Raw genomic sequence first — 21,969 nt, 5'->3', positions numbered from 1 at the left:
CCCCAGGCCACCAGCTCTGTGCCACCTTCGGCAATTTCCAAGTGTGTACCTTCTGGGATGAGGTCCACTTCTGTCGAGTGGAGGGGGTCTGGCCACTCCTCGTCTACTTCTTTGTGAAGGCCATGGGGCCTCCTCAAGAGAAAGGGTCCAGTACCACAGCCATCAGCCAGGTAAGGGCTGATTTTGCCACCCCCACTGAAGGCTGTGATCTCATTGATATGGGGATGCTGAGCAGGGCTGCACACGGATCGTGGGTGGACAAGAGACCACCAGGCATCTCCAGGCAGGGCGAGGAAGGGCAGTCGTCTAGAAGCCTGACATGGTCATGTGTGCTCATAGCAAGACCTGTGGCAAAAGCAGGGTCTAAATTGGGCTGTGCTTCTCCAAAATCCACCCCATTCCTGCTCCATAGTATTGTGAGATTCACTTTTTCATTCCCACCCACATGCCCCATGATAGATGGGTTTATATATATTTGTTTCCTTATGACTGTACCTTTATATGTGTCTCCCCGTGACTTAAATCATGTTTGTGCATGTGTGCACACAGATTTTTCAGTGATACATCTCTTTATGCACTTGTATTTTTCAAATGTACACCTGTTTTTCTGCATACAAACATACCTCAGGCCTTGCAGTTGTGTGGATGTTTGTGGAGACCCCCACAGAGTCTTGAGGCTCTGGCACAATCCTGATATAGCAAAGCAAAAGCAAAGTGTGCTCCTTATATACCACACCAACAGCTCTTAAAGCAGTCTCTAGGCAGTCTACAATCCAATTATGCAGACTACACATCTCCCACTCCCTTGCAAGTTGGGTACTGTACTTCATTTTACCAACCTCAGAAGGATGGAAGGCTGAGTGAACCTTGAGCTGGCTACCTGCCCCTGTCGGGATTGTTTTCAGTTTATGAGCAGAGTCTTGACTGCAGTACTGTCAAGGATAATTTCCACACTGAGGCAGAACCAGGCCTAGGATAATCAGCAGCCGTATTGGACAGGCGGGCAAAGTGCTGTGTCATGCGGGATGTGTAGTGTCTGGGGTGATGCAATGTCCGTGCTGGTTGGCTGTATGTACCTGTGCATGTGTATAAATGTGTGGGCATGTGGAGAAAGATGTTGGGATCTCTTCTGATGAATGTCATGCTCTCGTGCTGCCGGTTTGTACTGCTAGAACCTCAGTATATATTGTAAATATATGTGGTGTTGGGAAGAAGCTGCCTGTGTATGTGTTATTCAACTGGACTGCCTGGACCGGCACAAAACTCTGCTAAACGCTGCAAATTGTCACCAAAAGTACTGCAGTTTAACCACTGCACCACAAGGCTCCAATGCAGATCAATGTGACAGTAATGGGGGGGGAAGGGGGATTTGGTAGGCGGTTGCTCCTTCTCTGCCCCCACCCAGACGGCCCAGAAAAGGCAAAGTGGGGAGCTACCCTTCCCACCCCCTAGGAGAAAAGGGCGAGATGGGGGGGAGAGAGAGAGGAAGAGGGGGGAAGAAGACGCCAAGGGAGGGAGGGGGTTTCTCTCTGGCGTTTCAGGGAAAGTAACGAAGCCTTGGTGGGGGGGGGAACGTGAGAAAAAACACCCGCCCCCCCTTTCTCTCAGCAAAGCACAAGCTCCTTTTATGTGTGTCCACCCACAAACCTAAACTTTGTCTTAATGTCTCTTTTGTGCACCCGAACCCCCCCCCCCCATAGAAACCTGCCTCCTGGAAAAACAACCCCACGAGTTTGTAAGCCCCGCCCACGCTCCTTGCGGGAGGCTTTCCTCGGAGGGCAGAAGGGGGAGAGAGGGGGAGGAAAGGATTTATAGAGCGTCTCCTCGCCGGAAGCGGAAGCTGGGGGCGCTGGCACCCCCTACTCATTCTCTCGCCTCCCCCCCCACTCTATCTCTATGATCAGCGGCGAACGCGCTGGGTTGTGGTCTGTCCGGGCGTTTTCCTGTCTCTGGAGGACCAGGAAGGCGGTGAGCCTTTTGTGTGTGTTGCTGGGAGGGGGAGAGTGGAAGGCTTTCTCTTTGGAGGGGTGGGGGGGTGCATTTTTAAAAATCAACCCCATTTCTCGTGCAATCCCGGTCGCCAGGCTCTCCGTTTGGCATGCTTTGCCAGATTGCCGTGGTTTCGTCGCCTGGTTTGGGGAAGGGGGTTTCCATCCCACCATGGCTCCCCCTTGAATTGACCATCTATTTACAGGGTCCCTTCCAATCCGGCCATTAATAGATTATACAGTAATGTTGATCCCACCCCCTCTTTTTTTTAAAAAAGAGTTTCCCATTTAGGGATATTAAAGGAAGAGCCGGGATGTCTGGGTGGGTGATGAGGGGTGTGTGTGTCAATATCTCCTCCTCAAGGGAGGGGCAGAGAGACAAAGCTCCCCCCCCCAATGTCCCCTACATGCAAGGCATCCAGGTCGGTGACCAGTGCTCCTGAGTTTTCCTGCGAGGAGACCCCACCTTTCCTCTGCATCCTGCCTCCACCCGTCAGTGCAAAGAAGGGGATGAGAGAAAGTCACTGGGCTTTCCTCTGAGTTTCGCCTTCTCTTGCTCAAGGTTCAAGGGGCCCCAATGGTGAAAGCTTGGGAAGGTCCATCTAAGGCTTCCACAGAGTCTCTGCACATCCAGATCATCACCCTCCTCCCCAGTCGAGGAAACCAGGTTGGAAGTGTGCCCTGCAGCGTGAATGGGAGTGGAGACATTTGGGGCACATCCAGGCTCTTACTTGCAAAGGCACGCCTTCAAACCTAGAAATGGAGGGGGGGGGAATGTGGCACGATGTGAGTCACGAGAGACCATTAGAACTGCCCCCCGTGCTGGGGATTGCCTGCTGCACCCCGGAGATCCTGGGTGGACAAAGTTTGGTGGGAGGGACACTCCCAGCCTCATCCCACCAAGTCTCGGGTGATGCAGACCAGATGGGCCAGATCCTGCAGGATCAAGTCCCAGATGGCAGTTCTTTTGCACCCTCGAATGACCTGACATTTGGCAGCAAGAGTTTCAACCCAGGGGGTTGGTCACCCAGGCTATCCCAGCTGTTTAAGTTTGGGGACGGCTTAGGGGCAACCAATATCCTTCCCCCCCTTTCTCTCTCAAATGGGCTGTGAGTGCTTCCCCCTCACCATATCTCCCTTTGCCTTGAACAAGTCCTGTAGCTGCTCACTGATTCTCTCTCTCTCCCCCACATACACACAATGAGACCATCAAAAGACATCCCTCCACAAACAGACAAAGGCCAAGTGAGCAGCTTCTCCCCTGAACTGGCTGGGAGTGGGGATAGATCTCACACAAGAACGAAAAGGAGGAGCGGAGCATTTAGGGAGGCGGTGGTGCTTTAAAACCTTCAGGAAGGAAGGAGTCCCAAGATGTCATTGTGAAAGTAGTCCTTTATAAAACTCCGCTCGACTGCACTGTGTGTGCTGCAAAGGTGCTGCTTTGAGGTTCTCTTTTTACTTGCAAGGAGGGACCGAGTTGAGTCAAGCAGACGCAGGTGTTGCCAAACTCCCGACTTCCCCTTCTACCAACAGAAATTGAGGGAAGGAGGGAAGAAATGCAACCCACCAGAAGTCCCAATCTTAAACATTATATTTAAACATTGTGTAAAGGACACAACATTACCACATGTAGGAGGGTTCTTGAGGTCCATGCAGGGTTCAGAAAGTGGTTCACCATTGCCATGCAAGGATTTGACCCCTTCCAAGGCATCCTTGATTTCAGGCAAATTGGCTGGATCTGTCCCTGCCCACTCAGCTCACTTTCACCTACAGCCCCCAACCCATTTTTCTGGTGCCCCTTCTTTCCCTGCATGTGTCAAAAGGGAAGCATGGTCTGTAGTTCTCTGTTTTACACCATCCAGGCCAGCTAACTTGAATGACCGATTTTTTTTTCTCTAGGTCTGTGGGAGGCCCCTCCACCTTCCTCTTTCCCTCCTCCCTCCTGGCGGTTTGTTTGTTAGGTGCCTTTCCATTTTCCTTTTTCTGCTTTCCAAAGGGGAGAGATACAGATGGAGAGGTGTCTCCACATAATATGAAAACTACAAAACCATGCACTATTAGGAAACATGTTTTCTTTGCTTCATCCAAGATGCCTCCAGACTAATCGTTTTTCTTCTCTCCAAGGCAGGGGTTGAAAGTGAGCAGATCTCCACTCACTTTCTCTGGACGAAAAAGGAATAGCCCAATTCTAAATCCCTCTTAACATTTCCAAGGTAAGCAAGATGTAGTTCCTTATTTATAGCACAGAATCATGGCATTGGAAGGAATCTTAAAAGGTCATATTGCCCAATGACCAGCTCAATGCAGAAATTAAAGTGTATCTGACTGATGGTAGCCCAATTATCCCTCAGCCTTCGATTCCACTGTTGTACTGCTGAGACAGTTATAAAGTTTTTCCTGATACTCAATCAAAATCTGGCCCCATGAGAGCATTAATTTGAGTCCTACACTCTGTTAAGACTAAGAACAGATCCTGCATCTCAGAATGATAACCTTTCAAATATTTGAAGAGTGTGTTCATATCACCCTTCAGCCTTCTTTTCTGAACGCTAAACATCCCTAGTTCTTTCACTTTTTCCTCCTGGGACTTGTGTTCTAGTTCCTCCTCAGTGATCCTTAATGCCCCAGCATCCTTCTTAAAGGGCAGAACTGGACACAGGAGTCTATAGGAGGCCTAGCAATTGCCGAGTAGAGTGGAAGGAAGACCTGACGGGATGTGGAGACGACACCCCTGTGAATGCAACTAATCTTTGCCCCGTTTTTTCAGCCTGTTCCCATAATAACAGAAAGGTTTGTTATTGTTTAGTCATTATGTCGTGTCCAACTCTTCGTGACCTCATGAACCAGAGCACGCCAGGCCCTCCTGTCTTCCACTGCCTCCCGGAGTTTGGTCAAATTCATGTTGGTAGCTTTGATGACACTTTCCAAACATCTCATCCTCTGTCGTCCCCTTCACCTCTTGCCTTCACACTTTTCCAACATCAGGGTCTTTTCCAGGGAGCCTTCTCATGAGATGGCCAAAGCTTCAGGTTCTGTCCTTCAAGTGAGCACTCAGGGTTGATTTCCCTCAAAATTTATATGTTCTCTTTGCAGTCCAGGGGACTTTGAAGAGTCTCCTCCAGCACCACAGTGCAAAAGCATTAATCCTTTGGTGCTCAGCCTTCTTTATCATCCAGCTCTCACTTCCATGCATCACTACTGGATTTTGAGCATATCCTTGCTAGCATATGAAATGAGTGCAATTGTACGGGAATTGGAACATTCTTTCACACTGCCCTTCTTTGGGATTGGGATGTAGACTGATCTTTTCCAATCCTCTGGCCACTGCTGAGATTTCCAAACTTGCTGGCATATTGAGTGTAGCACCTTAACAGCATCTTCTTTCAAGATTTTAAATAGTTCAATTGGAATGCCATCATCTCCACTGGCCTTGTTGTTAGCCATGCTTTCTAAGGCCCACTTGACTTCACTCTCCTGGATATCTGACTCAAGGTCCACAACTACAGTATCTGGGTTTTCCGGGACATCCAGATCTTTTTAGTATAATTCCTCTGTGTATTCTTGCCACCTCTTCTTGATGTCTTCTGCTTCTGCGAGGTCCCTACCATTTTTGTCCTTTATCATGTCCATCTTTGCACAAAAGGTTCCTTTTATATCTCCAATTTTCCTGAACAGATCTCTGGTCTTTCCTTTTCTGTTATCTTCCTCTATTTCTTTGCATTGTTCATTTAAGAAGGCCCTCTTGTCTCTCCCTGCTATTCTCTGGAAGTCTGCATTCAAGTTTCTGTACCTTTCCCTATCTCTCTTGCATTTTGTTTCCCTTCTCTGCTATTTGTAAGGTCTCCTTGGACAGCCACTTTGCTTTCTTGCATTTCCTTTTCTTTGAGATGGTTTTTGTTGCTGCCTCCTGTACAATGTTACGAGCCTCTATCCAAAGTTCTTCAGGCACTCTGTCCGCCAAAACTAGTTCCTTAAATCTGTTCTTCACTTCTATTGTGTATTCCTAAGGGATTTGGTTTAGATTATACCTGACTAGCCCAGTGTTTTTTCCTACTCTCTTCAGTTCAGAGATCAATATTGCTACACCTTTTTATTCCATACTCCCAAATCTTTTTTCACAAATATGTGTATTTTGAAGTTTCAGTTCATTAACTCCATCCTTTGATTGATGGCTGTCTTTTAAGTAAATAATGGCCATCTCATTCTTCTTCAATAATGTTTCTGTTCTTTTCATATTTTGCACTCACGACATGGGGTTCAATCCCAGGTAACCGGTTCAAGGTTGACTCAGCCTTCTGTTCTTCCGAGGTCAGTAAAATGAGTACCCAGCTTGCTGGGGGGGGGGGGCAAAGTGTAGCCTGCATAATTACCTTGTAAACCGCCCAGAGAGTTTTTGAAGTGCTATGGGGCGGTATATAAACAGCACGCTTTGCTCTCATTTTTACAGACCCTAGACCTTTCACATTTAAAGTAGCCACCCTTATGTTTTTCCCCATGTCCATTCTAGATCCCATCTCTTTTTTAGGTCCTGTAAGGCACCCCACAAAACAAAAAAAAGTTTAAAAAAACCAACCAAATTCACCTAATACACTTTCCAATCCTTTATCCCTAGCCCTCCACCCTACAAATAACCTCTTTTTCTCCCCCCCCCCACTTCCCTGCACCATACTAGGATTCAACTTGAGCTCGGGGGGGGGGCGGAAGACACCACCCCCACCAGTCCAAACCCCAGCCAAATTCTCGCTTCTATTCTACCCTACTTTTTTCCATTAATACCCTCCCCTCTTTATTTTATTTATTGCCCTTTTAGGATCTTTACCTCTTAATCTATCCTCCCTCTTCTCCCTAGCCATAAAACAAATCAAAACAAAGGAGGGACTAGAAGAGGAACAACAAAAAGGGGGAACACCGAAACGGGTGGGGGAGAAAAGGGGGAGTCGTCATACATCAGATGGTTCCTCTCAGCGCAGGTTTCTTCTCTCGTATTTCTACTTCTGGCAGGCCTACTTGCCCGCACCTTGATCTTCTTGCCAAAGGCCTCACACAACTAAGAATATTTTGAAGAAGACCTTACTCCTGAAGCCTTTTCCATCGACAAATATAGCCACAAGGCAGTGAAGGTTTGAAATCAGAGTTTTCTTTCTCCTAGATGGGCTGCCTTCCAAGGCTAACAAACACCATCTAGCCATGCTTATGGGGAATCTTATTTAACTGGGTGCATAAACAAAGCAAGCTGTCAATTTTGCTTTGCCTTTGATGTGCACCTTTGCTTTTTGTCTGTTTTCTAACATGTTTAAAACACCATCATGTCACGTTCCTGGGGGTTTCAACAGTGGAGTGCAATAAGCCAGTACAATGTCAGAAGTTCAGAGAATGCAGAGCCGATATCAAAATGCCAAAGCCAAATCACAAACCGTAATCTGAGGTCAGGGTCCAAAGCCAAGGGTCCAGAGAACAAGCTTCAAGGTAGTCAGGAGCATGGATGTGAGCCAGAGATTTGACTTGTTGCTTCCATAAACTTGCCAGCATCTGGGTGCAGATTTTATAGCAACAGCAGCCATATAAACACCTCATCCTGCTAAAACTCAGGGTTGGTCGACTTGATGTTCCTATGGGAAGCATTCCTGCGGGCTTAAGCTCTCCATGTCATGAGTCCTTGCCGAAGCTTGTCCCTTACTCTGGCTACTGGAGGAGGAGAATCTGGTGGTGATTCAGCTCCGTGATTCTGATTGCCTAGCATTCTCCTCAGCTGTAATTAACCCCTCAGATTCCAGATCTTCTTCGGCAGAACTCATGACACATCATCGGCCAGGTCAATGCGTGATACTGACTGCCCTTTTTCACGGCCCAGGTTTTCTCTGTCATTCAAGCTGGAGATCCCTCTGCGATGGCCCTACATATTCTCATTAAGGCTATCGTCCTTCCCCTATGATGAGGACCACACACACAGCAACCCACCCCAAGCCCCTACAGGGTTACCCCTCCTGCTGAACCCAAGCAACCCAGGGCTTTCCTGCCTAGGGATGTTGACACACTCATAAAAGTAAGAGTTGTCTTAGCTCAGCATGAAGCAGGTGCCTCCTTTTTCAAAAGTGTTTGCCTCAAGGAAAAACTCCTTGCCACCAGAACAGAGGGATGGGAGAAAATGATGTCCCCTCAGTTGCTTTCCTAGCCCCCAACCTACTAACACACATCCAGGAGCACCCCATAGAAAATACCATATTTTTTGGTCCTTAAGACGCACTCCCCCCCAAAAAAAAAATGTGTGGGGGAAGTCTGTGCATCTTATGGAGCGAAGGCAGAGATTTCGCCCCTGCTGGCCTTCCTGGACCCTTGCACTGCTCTCCCCCCCTACGGGGCCAGCGCGGGCGAAATCACCAGCATCCAGGTGGGGGGAGTGTTGGAAGGATCCGGGAAGGCTCACTTGGACCCTTGGAACACTCCATCTCCCCCCACGGGACCAGCGTGGGCAAAATCGCCAGCTTCTGGCAGACTTTTGAGGCTTGGGAAGCTTCAGAAGATTCCCAGAAGCTGGTGATTTTGCTCCCTCTGGCCCTGCGGGAGTGGGTGGAGCCTCCCAAGGGTCCGAGTCTGCCTTCCAGGATCCTTGGGAGGCTTCCCCCACCCCCATAGGGCCAGCGGGGGTGAAATCACCACCTTCTGGGACTCTTTTGAGGCTTGGGAAGCCTCAGAAGAGTCGCAGAAGGTGGTGATTTTGCCCCCTCTGATCCCCAGGGGGGCAGGGTGAGTCTCTAAATGGTCCTGGAACACACCCTAGGACCCATTAGAGACTCACCCTGCCCCCCGGGGGTCAGAGGGGGCGAAATCACCACCTCTGGGACTCATTTGAGGCTTGGGAAGCTTCAGAAGAGTCCCAGAAGGTGGCGATTTTGCCCCCTCTGGCCTCCGGGGGGGGCTGGGTGAGCCTCCAAAGGATCCTAGGGTGCATTCCATAAGATGGACCTCTCCAATTTTTAGGGGAAGAAAACAGATTCTTTTTTCCTGTTTTCTTCTCCTAAAAATTTGGTGTGTCTTATGGAGAGGTGCGTCTTATGGAGTGAAAAATACGCGTATATGGGCACCAACTCTGCAATAAAGCTACAGGCTTTTAGCTAGCTGATTCTCAGCTTTTGCCTTCTTTATTTCTTTTGAATACCGTGTTTCCCCAAAAATAAAACAGGGTTTTATATTAATTTTTGCTTCAAAATACACATTAGGGTTTATTTTCCGGAACAATTTATTTTTCTTTATATACAACAATCTACCTTTATTCATATACAGTCATGTTATCTTCTTATGGTTCCTACACAAGGTGGAAGTTAGGGTTTCACTTAACTGGTTTTTTTGGGGGGGGGGAGTAGGGCTTATATTTTCAACAGTATGTGGACCGAGAACTCCCAGAAGTACAAGTAGGATTTTGAAGGGACAGAGGAACTAGAGACCAAATTGCTAACATGCGCTGGATGATGGAGAAAGCCGAAGAGTTCCAGAAGAACATCGATTTCTGCTTCATTGACTATGCAGAAGGCTTTGACTGTGTGGACCACAGCAAACTATGGCAAAGAAATGGGAGTGCCTGACCACCTTATCTACCTCCTGAAAAATCTATATGCGGGACAGGAAGCAACAGTTACAACTGAAAGATCAAAAATGGTCTGAAGCTCAACATAAAAAAAAACTAAGATCATGGCCACTGGTCCCATCACCTCCTGGCAAAAAAAGGGGAGGATATGGAGGCAGTGTTATAAGACAGTGATCCCCAACCTTGGACCTCCAGATGTTCTTGGACTTCAACTTCAACTTGGACTTAGCCGCCTAGAGTGGTCTTAAGTGACTAGATAGGCGCGATATTAAATAAATAAATAAATAAATAAATAAATAAATAAATAAATAAATAAATAAATAAATAAATAAATAAATAAATAAATAAATAAATAAATAAATAAACTTCCAGAAATCCTGGCCAGCAGAGGTGGTAGTGAAGGCTTCTGGGAGTTTTAGTCCAAGAACATCTGGAGGGCCAAGGTTGGGGACCACTGTTATAAGAAATAAACATGAGTAGAGAGCATAATGTACGTCAGGGGTCTCAAAATCAATTTACCTGGGGGCCGCTGGACGCAAAGTCTGGTTGAGGCTGGTCCGCATCAGATTTTCCACTAGAAAAGCTTTGTTCACAAATTTCCAATCTGATCAAACCTCTCTTTTTAAAGCACAAAATAAGGTAAAAAATAAATAAATTAAAAATTAGAAAGAAAATAAATCAATCAATGAGTAATAAATATTATAATAATAATGAAAATCATCATCATCATAAAATGGTGCGGCTGAGCATGGGAGACCTCGCGGGGAGGGAGAACATTGGGAATATACCAGCTCCTTTTGATCTCTGGCCAACCCAGCCCCTGTCCATCTGTCTGTCCTTCAGGCAGTGCTGCGGCAGTGGCTTTTCCAGGGTGCCCGCTTCCTTACCTGGGTTGCGGAAGCCCCCCTGAAATAGGATTGCCAGATATATGGGTACAAAAAGGAGGACATAGTAAGCCAAAAATGAGGACAAAGGAGGATGTATTGGGGGGGGCTCTCTGCACGGGGTGAGGTTGGGGCATGTCGCATTTGGAATTAGCTATTGAGGAGAATAGCTCTTTGAATATGGGGCAATACCATGAGCATTCAACCTACTCAGTCTTGAAAGGTCAAGACTGGAAAAGTTACTTTTTTTGGACTGCAAACCTCAGAATACACTGGCCAGTGTTTTCTTGTTTTTAAAAGTGCCAAAAAAACCCAAAAAAACAAATCCACATATACACTTACTGGGCTCCTAGGACTAAAGGAGACAATCTATTCCTTACTTTAATGGAGACCCATCCCCCTTCTTTTATTTATTGATTTTTTAAAAAATTTGATACCCCCCATCTGGCTGCCAAGGCCACTCTGGGCAGTTTACAAAAACAGAATTAAACAATAACATAAAAAACAAAATAATCAGCAACGATCAGGGAGGGAGAGGAAGGGGGTGGGGGAGAGGGGTCTGGGAATCTGTGAGATCTCCCCCTCTCTTTTTTTGCAGGAACACAAAAGCCCCCCTCTTCTCTTCTCCCCCCCTTTGTTTTGTTTTAACACTTTCACACCCACACCCCAGTCCCCCCCCTTTCATTCATTCATTCGGGCGTCAAAGCCGGGGTGGGGGAACCTAGAGCTAGAAAAAAGTGGGAGGTGGGTCTATTTGTAGCTCTAGGTGCCACCGGAAGTGGAAGGAGGGGGCTGGGCTCTCTTTCCCTCCCTCCCCTCATCTCTATGGTCGGTGGAGGAATATTCTTCCGGGTTTTCAACCCTCAGGACCTGGAAGGAGGTGCGCCGCATGGATGGGGGGGAGAGATATGGGGTGGCGAAAAAGGAAACCCTGTGCTTGTCTGTGTGTTGGGGGGAGAATCTTTTCTGGGCTGTCAGGTTTGCAATTCCCCCACACACAAACACCTGGTGCGTTGGTCCTTCCCCCACCCCCGTTGCCCCCCGTGCATCTTCAGGGGCATTATCCTGGCCTTTCCTGCGAGGAGACCCCCTTGTCACATGAAATGGGTGTCAGAAGGGAAGGAGGGGGGTCCCTGGGCTCCAGGAGGGGCTGCCAAGGGGGGGCGAGGGTTGGGGGTCCCAGACATGGGAGCTTTGGGGGGGTTGATGATGGGGGGTCAGCTGTGGGGGAAGAGGAGGGGCCTGATCCGGGCTACTTCCCTGGTTGCAGGAACTCTTCTGACAGCTCCCCCAAAAGAGAGAGAGGGGATGATGAAGATGATAATCCTGATCCCCCCAGGAAACCGTTGGGCGGCTCTGCCTTCTCTGGAGCCCCAGGTGGAAAGAAGGGCAGCCCTCCAGCCAGAAGTCGGAGCCCCTTCCTCTCTGGCTGGGGGTCACAAACTGGGGGAGGGTCTCAGGGCCCCTCCCTCCATTCAGGAAGGGAAAATAATAATAAGAGGTCTCGGGGTTTTTTTGAGAGGCAGCTTCCTCCAAAGGGGTCTGAGGGTGGGAGGCATCACCAAAGAGGAGCCCCTGAGAAGCCCCCACCGCCCCTCTTCCGAGGGCCACCTAATAAGAGGCAAGAAAGGGAAACAGGTACTGGACCCCCTCCTCCTCTCGTGTAGGCTGCAGGAAAAGGAAAGGAGAGGACAGGAGGAGGAGGAAGAGAATAAGGCCCCCCCAGGAGGGGGGGCGAAGGTGCACCAAGGGAGTGGGGAGGGGATGGCCTCTTTCGAGGTCCTGGGAGGGGTCCAACACATGCCATTTGGGGGGAATCCAGGATCCGGGAAGGGGCTCCTTGGGGCCAGGAGGAGAGGCCAGGAGCCATGAAGGAGGGGGGTGACACATCGCCCTCTAGGGACTGACCCGGCTGGAAAAAAAAAGCCCAGAGGCCTCGTCTTCTCCTCTGGGAATCCAGGCTTCTTCTCCTGCCTTTGGTCTTTTTTTCAATTCACGAACTGCCCAAAACTGAAGATTTCTTACTTCTCCACCTTAAAAAACTGACTTAGGGCAGAGTGGGAGAGCAATGCCAACGGGGGCCCAATTTTGTTTCAGGAAAAAAGAGATAAATGGTGAAACCCGTTCTCCCTGGCCTGCTGGGTTAAGCTCCTCATCCTTGGAAAATGGAGAAAAGGGACATGAAATGTCAATTTTTCAACAGGATTTTCCAGGGAACGCTGTCCTTTGGGAATGAAAAGGGACACCAAACCCTGAGCATTCAGGCTCAGGGATGAATCCAGGAGGACCCCCAAGCTGTGCAGCTGAGTTTTCAGAGAGATCGAAAATCCATCCAGCGCAGCCTGCCTCTCTGTTTCTTAGAATCCTGGAACAAGGCCATCCTGTCCACACCTCTTGCTCACTGCAGGGATCCAAATCAAAGCTGGCCAGACAGAGGGTGGCCCAATTTCCCCTTGAAATGGCTCCAGCCTTGGAGCGCTCACCACCTCCTCGTAAGGTCACAGGTTCCGTTGTCGTACTCCTCAAACCGTTAGGAACTTTTGCCCTGATCTTCAACTGAAATCCGGCTTCCTGTCGCTTAAGCCCGTTGGGACATGTCCTGCCCTCAATTCCCGAGGAAAGGGTGGAAAAGGGGCCTCGGGAGCTCCTTGGGTTGCCGGACAAGCTTTCCTCCACTTGGCAGAAAGGGGCGTTGCTGGAGGAAGGCTCAGGGAACCAGCCAGTTCCTCAAACTGGACTTTTTTCACAACCCAGGTACCTCCAACTTGGAGGGAGGGCTGCCTGGTTTTCACAATTTATTCACTCACCTCAGGAGAGCAGGCCTGAAACCGGAGGCCCCAAATCCCCTTCCTTTGACTAAATGCCGCGCCTGCTTCATCAGTCCCTTTCAGCTGATGTGGCTAGTCTGCCTTGGTCCAGTCCTCCTTGTGGGGCCCTCACAGAGGAGAGGAAATACTTCCCCCCCCCCAAAAAAACAGCACTTGGTAAGGACCTATGGAAAAGAATTTATCTTAAGAATTTATCTGCTGAAGCCTCCCCCCCCATCATGCAGACCAAGGCATTTGAGCTCAGATTAAACCTTCATGAGCCTCCTGTCTGAGATCAGTGGGTCGAACGTGGGGAGAAGCTCCATGTTTTGATGTAAAACTCTTAAAACACAGTTGTTGACATCTGAAATATCTAATGACTATAAACCACTTACCTTAGCTCAGTGGTTCTTAACGTGGGCGATAATGCCCCCCAGGGAGCGATTTCATTTCTCAGGGGGGCGGTAGAACAAAAAGGGGTGGTGTGGGGGCGCTGGAGCAGAAGGGGGGGTGGTAGGGTGGTGCTGGAGCAAGCCAAAACTGTGAAGATGGCTGCAGCCTTTTTACAATGTGCATGAATATATATTTTCCTCCAATCTTAATTTAGGTTCAGAGTTTTCGTCTTGAAATTTTTAGTTCCTGCATTGCGGTTTGTTCTTATGCCCTTTTTATATTTCTTTTTGCGTCTTAAAATTCGCTTGCAACTAAATCATTAAATGTTACTTTTTGGAGGCATTTCATTTTCTTGGAATTGAATTTTGTTTTCAGGGGTCATTGCATTTAAGTGTCTTAAATAAATAAATAAATAAATAAATAAATAAATAAATAAATAAGATATCATCACTGCGGGGAGAGGGGCGATGATAACTTCCTCAATGACTCAAGGGGGCGTTTCTTTCAAAAAGGTTAAGAACCACTGCCTTAGCTGATTTACTGTGAGAGTGATTAACTGCGTATGCAGAGAAGATGTAGATTTGTATAGAAGCATTTGAGAATTTTGTTCTTATTTCATAAGGTACAATGTTAGAAAACTGATAGGATAGATAACCTTTGCAGCTGAGGAGATGACTAAACCAGATAAAAGAATACAGGAGCACCCCCATATCCATGTGATCAAGTACCCGCTGATTCACTTACCACAAGCTCCTATTTTCTTGGAGTTCCATGACACCCTTCAGGGAATTAGGATTCAGTCCCAGAATCAAAGAGTTTAGCTTGGGAAAGGTTTTCCTATTCTGAAGGAAACAGAGTTGAGCCGATGGTATAAAGAAGGAAGGAAGGAGCCTTGGGGATGATGAAACCGGGTATAATCTCTGATGTCTTCCATTTCTATTCTGAACTAGGAATAAGATTTCTTTCTTCCTTTTCACTCAGGTAAAGAACAGAACAGTAAGAACAATCAGGAAAGAACTGAGTCAGAAGCAGGAAAAAAGACGTTGGAAATCAAAGAAGACCAAAAACGGGCAGCAGAGAAGTCCTGGAATCAAAATGACCGAAACAGGGGATAGACCATTTAAGTGCATGGAATGTGGAAAGAGCTTCAATCAGAGTGGTAGTTTTAATTTTCATCAAAGGACTCACACAGGGGAGAAACCCTTTAAATGCCTGGAATGTGGGACGAGCTTCCGTCAGAATGGAGATCTACGTACACACCAAAGGATCCACACAGGGGAGAAACCTTTTACGTGTGAGGAATGTGGGAAGAGCTTCAGTCAGAGCAGTCACCTGAATACACATCAAAGAATCCACACAGGGGAGAAACCATATAAATGCATGGAATGTGAAAAGAGTTTCAGTTACAGTGGATCATATAGAAACCATCAAAGAATCCATACAGGGGAGAAACCATTTAAGTGCATGGAATGTGGAAAGAGCTTCAATCGGAGTGGACACTTAAATTTGCACCAGAGGATCCACACCGGTGAGAAACCCTATAAGTGCACACAATGTGGCAAGTGCTTCAGTTATAGTGGATCATATAGACACCATCAAAGAATCCACACAGGGGAGAAACCATACAAATGCATGAAATGTGGAAAGAGCTTCAACCACAGTGGATCATATAGAAACCATCAAAGAATCCATACAGGGGAGAAACCATTTAAGTGCATGGAATGTGGAAAGAGCTTCAATCGGAGCAGTAGCTTTAATTTACATCAAAGGATTCACACAGGGGAGAAACCCTTTAAATGCCTAGAATGTGGGATGAGCTTCCATCAGAGTGGAGAGCTACATAAACACCAAAGGATCCACACAGGGGAGAAACCCTTTAAGTGTGAGGAATGTGGGAAGAGCTTCCGTCACAGAAGCCACCTGAGCACACATCAAAGAATCCACACTGGGGAGAAACCATATAAATGCATGGAATGTGGAAAGAGTTTCAGCGACAATGGATCATACAGAAAACATCAAAGAATCCATACAGGGGAGAAACCATTTAAGTGCATGGAATGTGGAAAGAGCTTCAATTTGAGCAGTAGTTTTAATTTACATCAAAGGATCCACACAGGGGAGAAACCCTTTAAATGCCTAGAATGTGGGACGAACTTCCGTCAGAGTGGAGAGCTACATAAACACCAAAGGATCCACACAGGGGAGAAACCCTTTAAGTGTGAGGAATGTGGAAAGAGCTTCAGTCAGAGTGGTCATCTGAATACACATCAAAGAATCCATACAGGGGAGAAACCGTATAAATGCCTAGAATGTGGAAAGAGTTTGAGCGACAGTGGATCATATAGAAAGCATCAAAGAATCCATACAGGGGAGAAACCATATAAATGCATGGAATGTGGAAAGAGCTTCAAATATAGCAGTAATTTTAGTTTACATCAAAGAACTCACACCGGGGAGAAACCCTTTAAATGCCTAGAATGTGGGACAAGCTTCCGTGACAGTAGAAATCTACGTGCACACCAAAAGATCCACACAGGGGAGAAACCCTTTACGTGCATGGAATGTGGAAAAAGCTTCAGTCACAGCGGTCAGCTGAATACACATCAAAGAATCCACACAGGGGCGAAACCTTTTAAATGCCTAGAATGTGGGACGAGCTTCCGTCAGAGTGGAGGTCTACGTGTACACCAAAGGATCCACACAGGGGAGAAACCCTTTACGTGCATGGAATGTGGAAAGAGCTTCTGCCGGAGTGACGTTCTACATTTACATCAAAGGATCCACACCGGGGAGAAAGCACATCAATGCATGGAATGTGGGAAAAGCTTCAGTTCGCGCAGTAACCTCATCAAACATCAAATAACTCACATTGGGGAGAAATGCTATAAATGCATGGAATGTGGAAAGAGCTTCTGCCGGAGTGGCCATTTACATTCACATCAAAGGACCCACACCAAGTGAGAAGCCTCATAAATGCATCGAACATGGGAAGACCTTCAGCTGCCTTGAATTTCAGGACTTTCTGGTTATGAAATAACAAACATGCTTATTCGTTTATATCCATGTGCAGTAAGGCAGAAGAGGACACCCCGAGTCGTATGAGAGCTGAGATATCCTGGGGGAGTGGATGAGCAACCCCCCCAGGCTTTTCTTCCTCTCCAGACAGAGGATTCCTCTGACACCTATTTTCTAATGTTGTCTTAGCTGTGAAGCTCCACGGGCAGGAGGGAGGCACAAAGATTTACGTCTGACTGCATGAACAGAGATTAATTGATCTCAACACAGTACAAAATAAACTTAAGAGGCTGATTTTAAAGAAGATAGTGTTACCTGAAGCCACAAGGAAGCTTTTAAACCCAGACACATCGATAAATTATTACTGCATCACGCCTGAAATAGAAACAGAAACCAGATAAAGATACAGACAGAGACTTTTTCTTTCTCATCCCCTGTCCTCTGATAGATGGAATAACTTTTATACTAGAAGACAAGATGTATAAGGAGGCGAGAAACTTAAGTGATCTTGAACTGTGCTGCAAGAGGTGGATTATAAATTAAAGGAACTTTTATTATGGCTGGATCTACAATTGAAGCTGCTTGGTGAAAGTTAAGTCTGGGCTAGCATAATAAATTACGAGCTGTACTAAGCAATTGACTTTTATTACTTAATTATTTTATGGGTTTTGGCTGGAAGAAAGAATAAACAAGCTGATTTGGTGGCTATTCTCTCTACGACAGGGAACGTTTCTTCATGCGAGACTTATATTTAGGAATCAGAAAGCACCTTTTGCCCATCAACTTTACAATGGAGGAGGACCTAATGGAAGACCTAATGGACGCCTTACAGGAGGTGCAAATTAATATTGTGAATTGCATTTCGACCCAGATCTCTGAACTTAAGACATTGCTTTCAGGTATGAAGGGAAAAGAAGAGCATCGGGAGACGTCAGACCAGCTCATTGAAATGGAGGCAGCACCAGAGAGAGAAAGACTTTATTTCTTTTTAGAAAGGAGGGTGAAACCCCCAAAACGGAGGCCAGAAAAATTAATTTGTATGGTGAGAGAGAGGAGCAGGTGGATGAAAAAGAGATATGTAGAAAGGAGAAGATCACTCCAAAAATAGACTCTTATCTGATGGGAAAAGCTGAAAGGGCAACAAAATGTTGATTACAGACTAGATATCAACTGGCTTCAAAGGCAGAATACGATTGATAGAGGAATATGAATCATATTCTAATTGATCAGAGAGTTCAGAGGAAAATCAGAGAGAAAATGGCTTAAAGAAGTTCTATAGATGGTATTTTAAAACTAGTAAAAAGGATGCAAGAATTTAATTCTAGGTTTATAATGCTATAAGTGATTTGGGATTCCTGGCCTGTGCATGGAGCTAAGATACATAAATTAAAAAAGGGGGAATGTTACTTGCTGAATATATAACAATAGAAATTATGGATTGAGAGGCACACATTTATACATAAAATCGATGTGAGTTGTATACTGTAAGCAATTCCGGTTATGTTTGGATTCAAATGGTAGTTAAGAATTTCTAACTATGTAATCTGAAAAATGCTTATGATGAATATAATACAGTGGTGCCTCGTTTAATGAGCGCCCCGTTTAACGATGAATCTGCATACCGATGAGGTTTTTGCGATCGATGGCCCTTCCCCACAATCATCCCAAAGGCCCCGCCGATCAGCTGTGTTGGGAGGGGTGGAGAGTGAGAGCCCCGAAGCACAGCTCATTGGTGGGGGTTTGTGAAGATCGCAGGGAAGCCAGCTTCACAAACCCCCGCCTCAGCTCTCACGTGCGCCGACGCCTCTGGGCAAAGGGGTGGTGGGAAGGGGTGCCCCTGGGGGCCAGCCGCCGCTTCGCTTGGGGCGCATCCCCGGCTCCCCTTTCTGGCTTCCTGGATGTGGCCCGGCAGGGTGTGTGTGGGGTCTCTCTTCCCCTTCCGCGGGGGCTTACACCTTTGAGCAGGGGAGCGCTCCTTCTCTTATTGCTTCTGTCTTTCCTATCTTGTCAGTCTCCCTTCCTTCCTTTCCTTTTTCCTTCCTTCGCTCCATTCTCGGTCCCTTCCTTCCTTCACCGTCTTCCCTTCGGTCTTCCCTCCCTCCCTCCCTCCTCCTTCCTTTCTGGCAGATGCGCACCCTCCTTCCAGGGTCTCCTCCTCCTCTGGGCTGCGCGCTCCCCTCAGGGCTCGCGCGGGGGGATGGGAGCAAGGAGAGAGGAGGCGGCAGGCGAGATGAGGCGGGCTGGAATTTAGGTTCCCTCCCCTCCTCCTCTTCCTCCTCCTCCTCTTTTCAGGGCGTGGGGGAGTCCCCCACTCCCACCCCACGAAAGTTCTTTCCCGGGGCCGTGCGGGGCGCCTGGCGGGGGCACGCCACGACTGCCGGGCGGACAGGCGAAAGTTGGGCCGAAGTTGGCTGAAGTTTGCACGCGGCGCCTGAGCGGCTTTGTGGGCCGGGCCGGGCCCGGCAGAGGTCCCCATGGCCCCGTCGGGGAGGGTGCCGCTGCTGGCTGGCACGGCCGCCCCCTCAGAGGCCTGGCTCCCGGGACAGAGAGCGGAGGTGGCAGTGGTGGCCCTGCTGGGCGTGCCCTAGGCGCATGGCACATGGTGGGGCGTGATGGCCGGGGTGGGCGGCTGGTCGGGCTGGGCCTGGGGCTCAGGCTGCTGTGCTTCAGCCTTGGCCTGGGTGTCCGGGGGCTCCCCCCTCGCAGCTGCTGAATGGGCCGGGGCGGGTGGGGAGTGGTGCCGGCACGCCACGCCCTGCAAACCCCTGGAGGAGTGCGCCTGCCTGGGTGGAGCCGCTGCCCTACGGCGCCACCTCCACCCTCCTGGCCAGCAACTCCGGCTCCCAGGCCGAGGCCTGCGACAAGCTGCTCCTCTGGTCCAGTAAGCCCGGTGGGACGGAGGGAGGGATGCAGGGACGGAGGGGCCCGATGGGTGGGTGGGTGGGTGAGCCAGGCGGGCAGGCGGAGCAACCAGGTCGATGGGATGGGAGCGCTGGGCTGCTGTGCTTCAGCCTCGGCTTTGGGGGGCTCCTCCCCTCATGGCCGCTGAACTGGCTGCAGTGGACGGGGAGTGGTGCTGGCACGCCGCACCCTGTGAACTCCTGCAGGAGCACACCTGCCTGGGTGAGCCGCTGCCCTACGGCACCACCTCCACCCTCCTGGCTGGCGACTCCGGCTCCCAGGCCAAGGCCCACAACAAGCTGCTCCTCTGGCCTGGTAAGCCCGGCGGGACGGAGGGAGGGATCCAGGGACGGAGGGGCCCCGGTGAGTGGGTGGGTGAGCCAGGTGGGCAGGCGGAGCAACCCAGGTCAACGGGACAGGAGCGCTGGGCCCCCACAGGGGAAGAGGGGGCTCCTCCACCCCCCTCCAAGCCTGGACGCCCCCCGTCTCTTCTGCCCATGCCGAGAGTCCCGGCATCCTGGCATCCCGGGGTTCGGAGGGGCCCCAGAGGGAGGCCGCCCCCTCGCCCCGTGCTCTGCTCCACGAGCCAACATCCTCAGCTTCTATGAGTCCCCCCGACTCTGGCCATTGCGGCGCGGTGCCTCAGTCTCCCTGCCCAGGCTGGAGTTGCGAGGGGTGGAGAGAGAGAGAGAGAGAGAGAGAGAGAGAGAGAGATGAAGCGGGGTTTGCGAAGCTGGCTTCCCCGCGATCTTTGCAAACCCCCGCTGATGAGCTGTGCTTCGGCGCTGGCTCTCTCTCCCCTCGGAGCCAGCGCAGAAGCACAGCTGATTGGCGGTTCCAAATGGCCGCCTGGTGTTGCCTCGCTTACTGGGCACCGAAAATAGCGGCCGGATGGAGGATTTTCGCTTAAAGGTGAGTTTTTTCCCCACAGGAACGCATTAAACATGTTTTAATGCGTTCCTATGGGGTTTTTTGCCCCGCATAGCAAGGAATCTGGATAGCGACGTTTTTTCCTGAACGGATTATCGTCGCTATGCGGGGCACCACTGTATTAGAAATTGTTGATTGTAAGGCACTTACTTAGAGAAATGAAGTATATATGAATTGTAATATGATTAAGTAAACTCTGTCTTCTTAAATGCTGATAACATTTGAAACATTGATATGTATGCATAGATGTATATTAGAATGAACACTATATTGGAGATTATAAGGCACTCACATAGAGATATTAGGCATATATGAATTATAATATGATTGTACAGTTAAGTTTAGATAAATATATCTGTTGGTTTTTTGGAATGTTGATTTCTTGTGATTGTAAAGCATTGATATCCTGAGATGTAATTGGTTAGCTAAGAATGCAAAAGAAAGAATCTATAAAAAAATCAATCACTAGAATTATTATACTTTTAGGATGGTTTATTGAACTAAATTTTTTCATTTCATTTTTTAAATTTCCATTTAGACCAAAGTCTACTCTGGGCGGCTAACAACACTCTTTAAAATAGGTACTGACAGGACGGAAGGCCTGTCTGAGGAGCCAGGACTTACGTTCCTCTGTTACCTTTGCCCTTGGCTGTATCCTTGCGGCAGCATCACCTCCTGCAAAGTGGAGTCCAAGAGGCAGCTGGCAGTGCCGAAGCCAATGGAGATTGGAATGGTGATGGCAGAAAACGTGGGAGTGAATCCAAGTGAACACGGGCAAGACCCCGTCGGCAGCAAAGAAGTCCTTCCTTTCTGCCCCCATTGCATCTCTGCACCGAGTTCTCCTGTGGAGCGCTTTCAAGCGGGCGTATTAGGAAGAGGATGCGGGCCACACTGTAGCACGCTGTGAAGAACGTGCACGATTGTGCACAATATAGATCAACAGCCAGTGGAGCTTTCATAACAGGTTATGTGATCCATTTCCGAGAGGCAGCCCCAGGTAGAGCACATCATAGTAATCCAGCCGGCATGTAACCAAGGCATGTGTTCCCTGTGGCCAAATTAGATCTCTCCAGGAATGGACACACATGTTTTAACTGTGCAAATGCTCTCATGGTCACAGTCCAAACCTGGGCATCCAGGCTCAGAGACAAACGGTGAGGACCCTTCTCTACAAGCAAGCGTCCCCTGTGTAATAGCCACCAATTGGGTTTTTTTAAAATGGACTGTTGTACCTTGGGTCCTTTTTTAAAGAGAAAGATGGGTTAGAAATATTTTAAGTAAATAAATAAATAAATTTGCTTCCACCCGTCAGCTGCTCTGGCCTTTGTTTCCTGCTGTTAGAGAGAGAAGAAAATAAAATTATTTGGTAAGCACTCTATATATAGTTGAATTGGCAGTGAGACTACCACTCCCAGAAAGGGCTATGACTCCCAAATAGCCACCGGGCAGCTTCTTCGTTCCTGAAAGTA

The 21,969-nt window shown here is 48.4% G+C and overlaps 1 protein-coding gene across 8 annotated transcripts; it reads left to right on the top strand.

The window, feature by feature from the left end:
- The first annotated feature begins 1,785 nt into the window (after positions 1–1,785).
- Positions 1,786–21,804, top strand: LOC144587351 (uncharacterized). 8 transcript variants are annotated; one of them, XM_078387550.1, is made up of 4 exons: positions 1,842–1,968; positions 4,113–4,201; positions 6,990–7,108; positions 14,636–21,804. In XM_078387550.1, the coding sequence occupies exon 4, from the start codon at positions 14,750–14,752 to the stop codon at positions 16,613–16,615; it is 1,866 nt and encodes a 621-aa protein (XP_078243676.1). In that variant the 5' UTR covers positions 1,842–1,968; positions 4,113–4,201; positions 6,990–7,108; positions 14,636–14,749; the 3' UTR covers positions 16,616–21,804. The 8 variants fall into 8 exon arrangements, 6 of the variants coding, with proteins under 6 accessions (XP_078243673.1, XP_078243672.1, XP_078243676.1 ...); XM_078387549.1 differs by having other exon boundaries at positions 1,849–1,968; positions 4,117–4,201; XM_078387547.1 differs by lacking the exon at positions 6,990–7,108 and having other exon boundaries at positions 1,786–1,968; positions 4,117–4,201.
- Positions 21,805–21,969: the final 165 nt, after the last annotated feature.

This window comes from Pogona vitticeps, chromosome 2 (genome assembly GCF_051106095.1).
Source record: "Pogona vitticeps strain Pit_001003342236 chromosome 2, PviZW2.1, whole genome shotgun sequence".
Lineage (NCBI taxonomy): Eukaryota > Metazoa > Chordata > Lepidosauria > Squamata > Agamidae > Pogona > Pogona vitticeps.
This window is presented reverse-complemented; position numbering and strand designations above follow the sequence as displayed.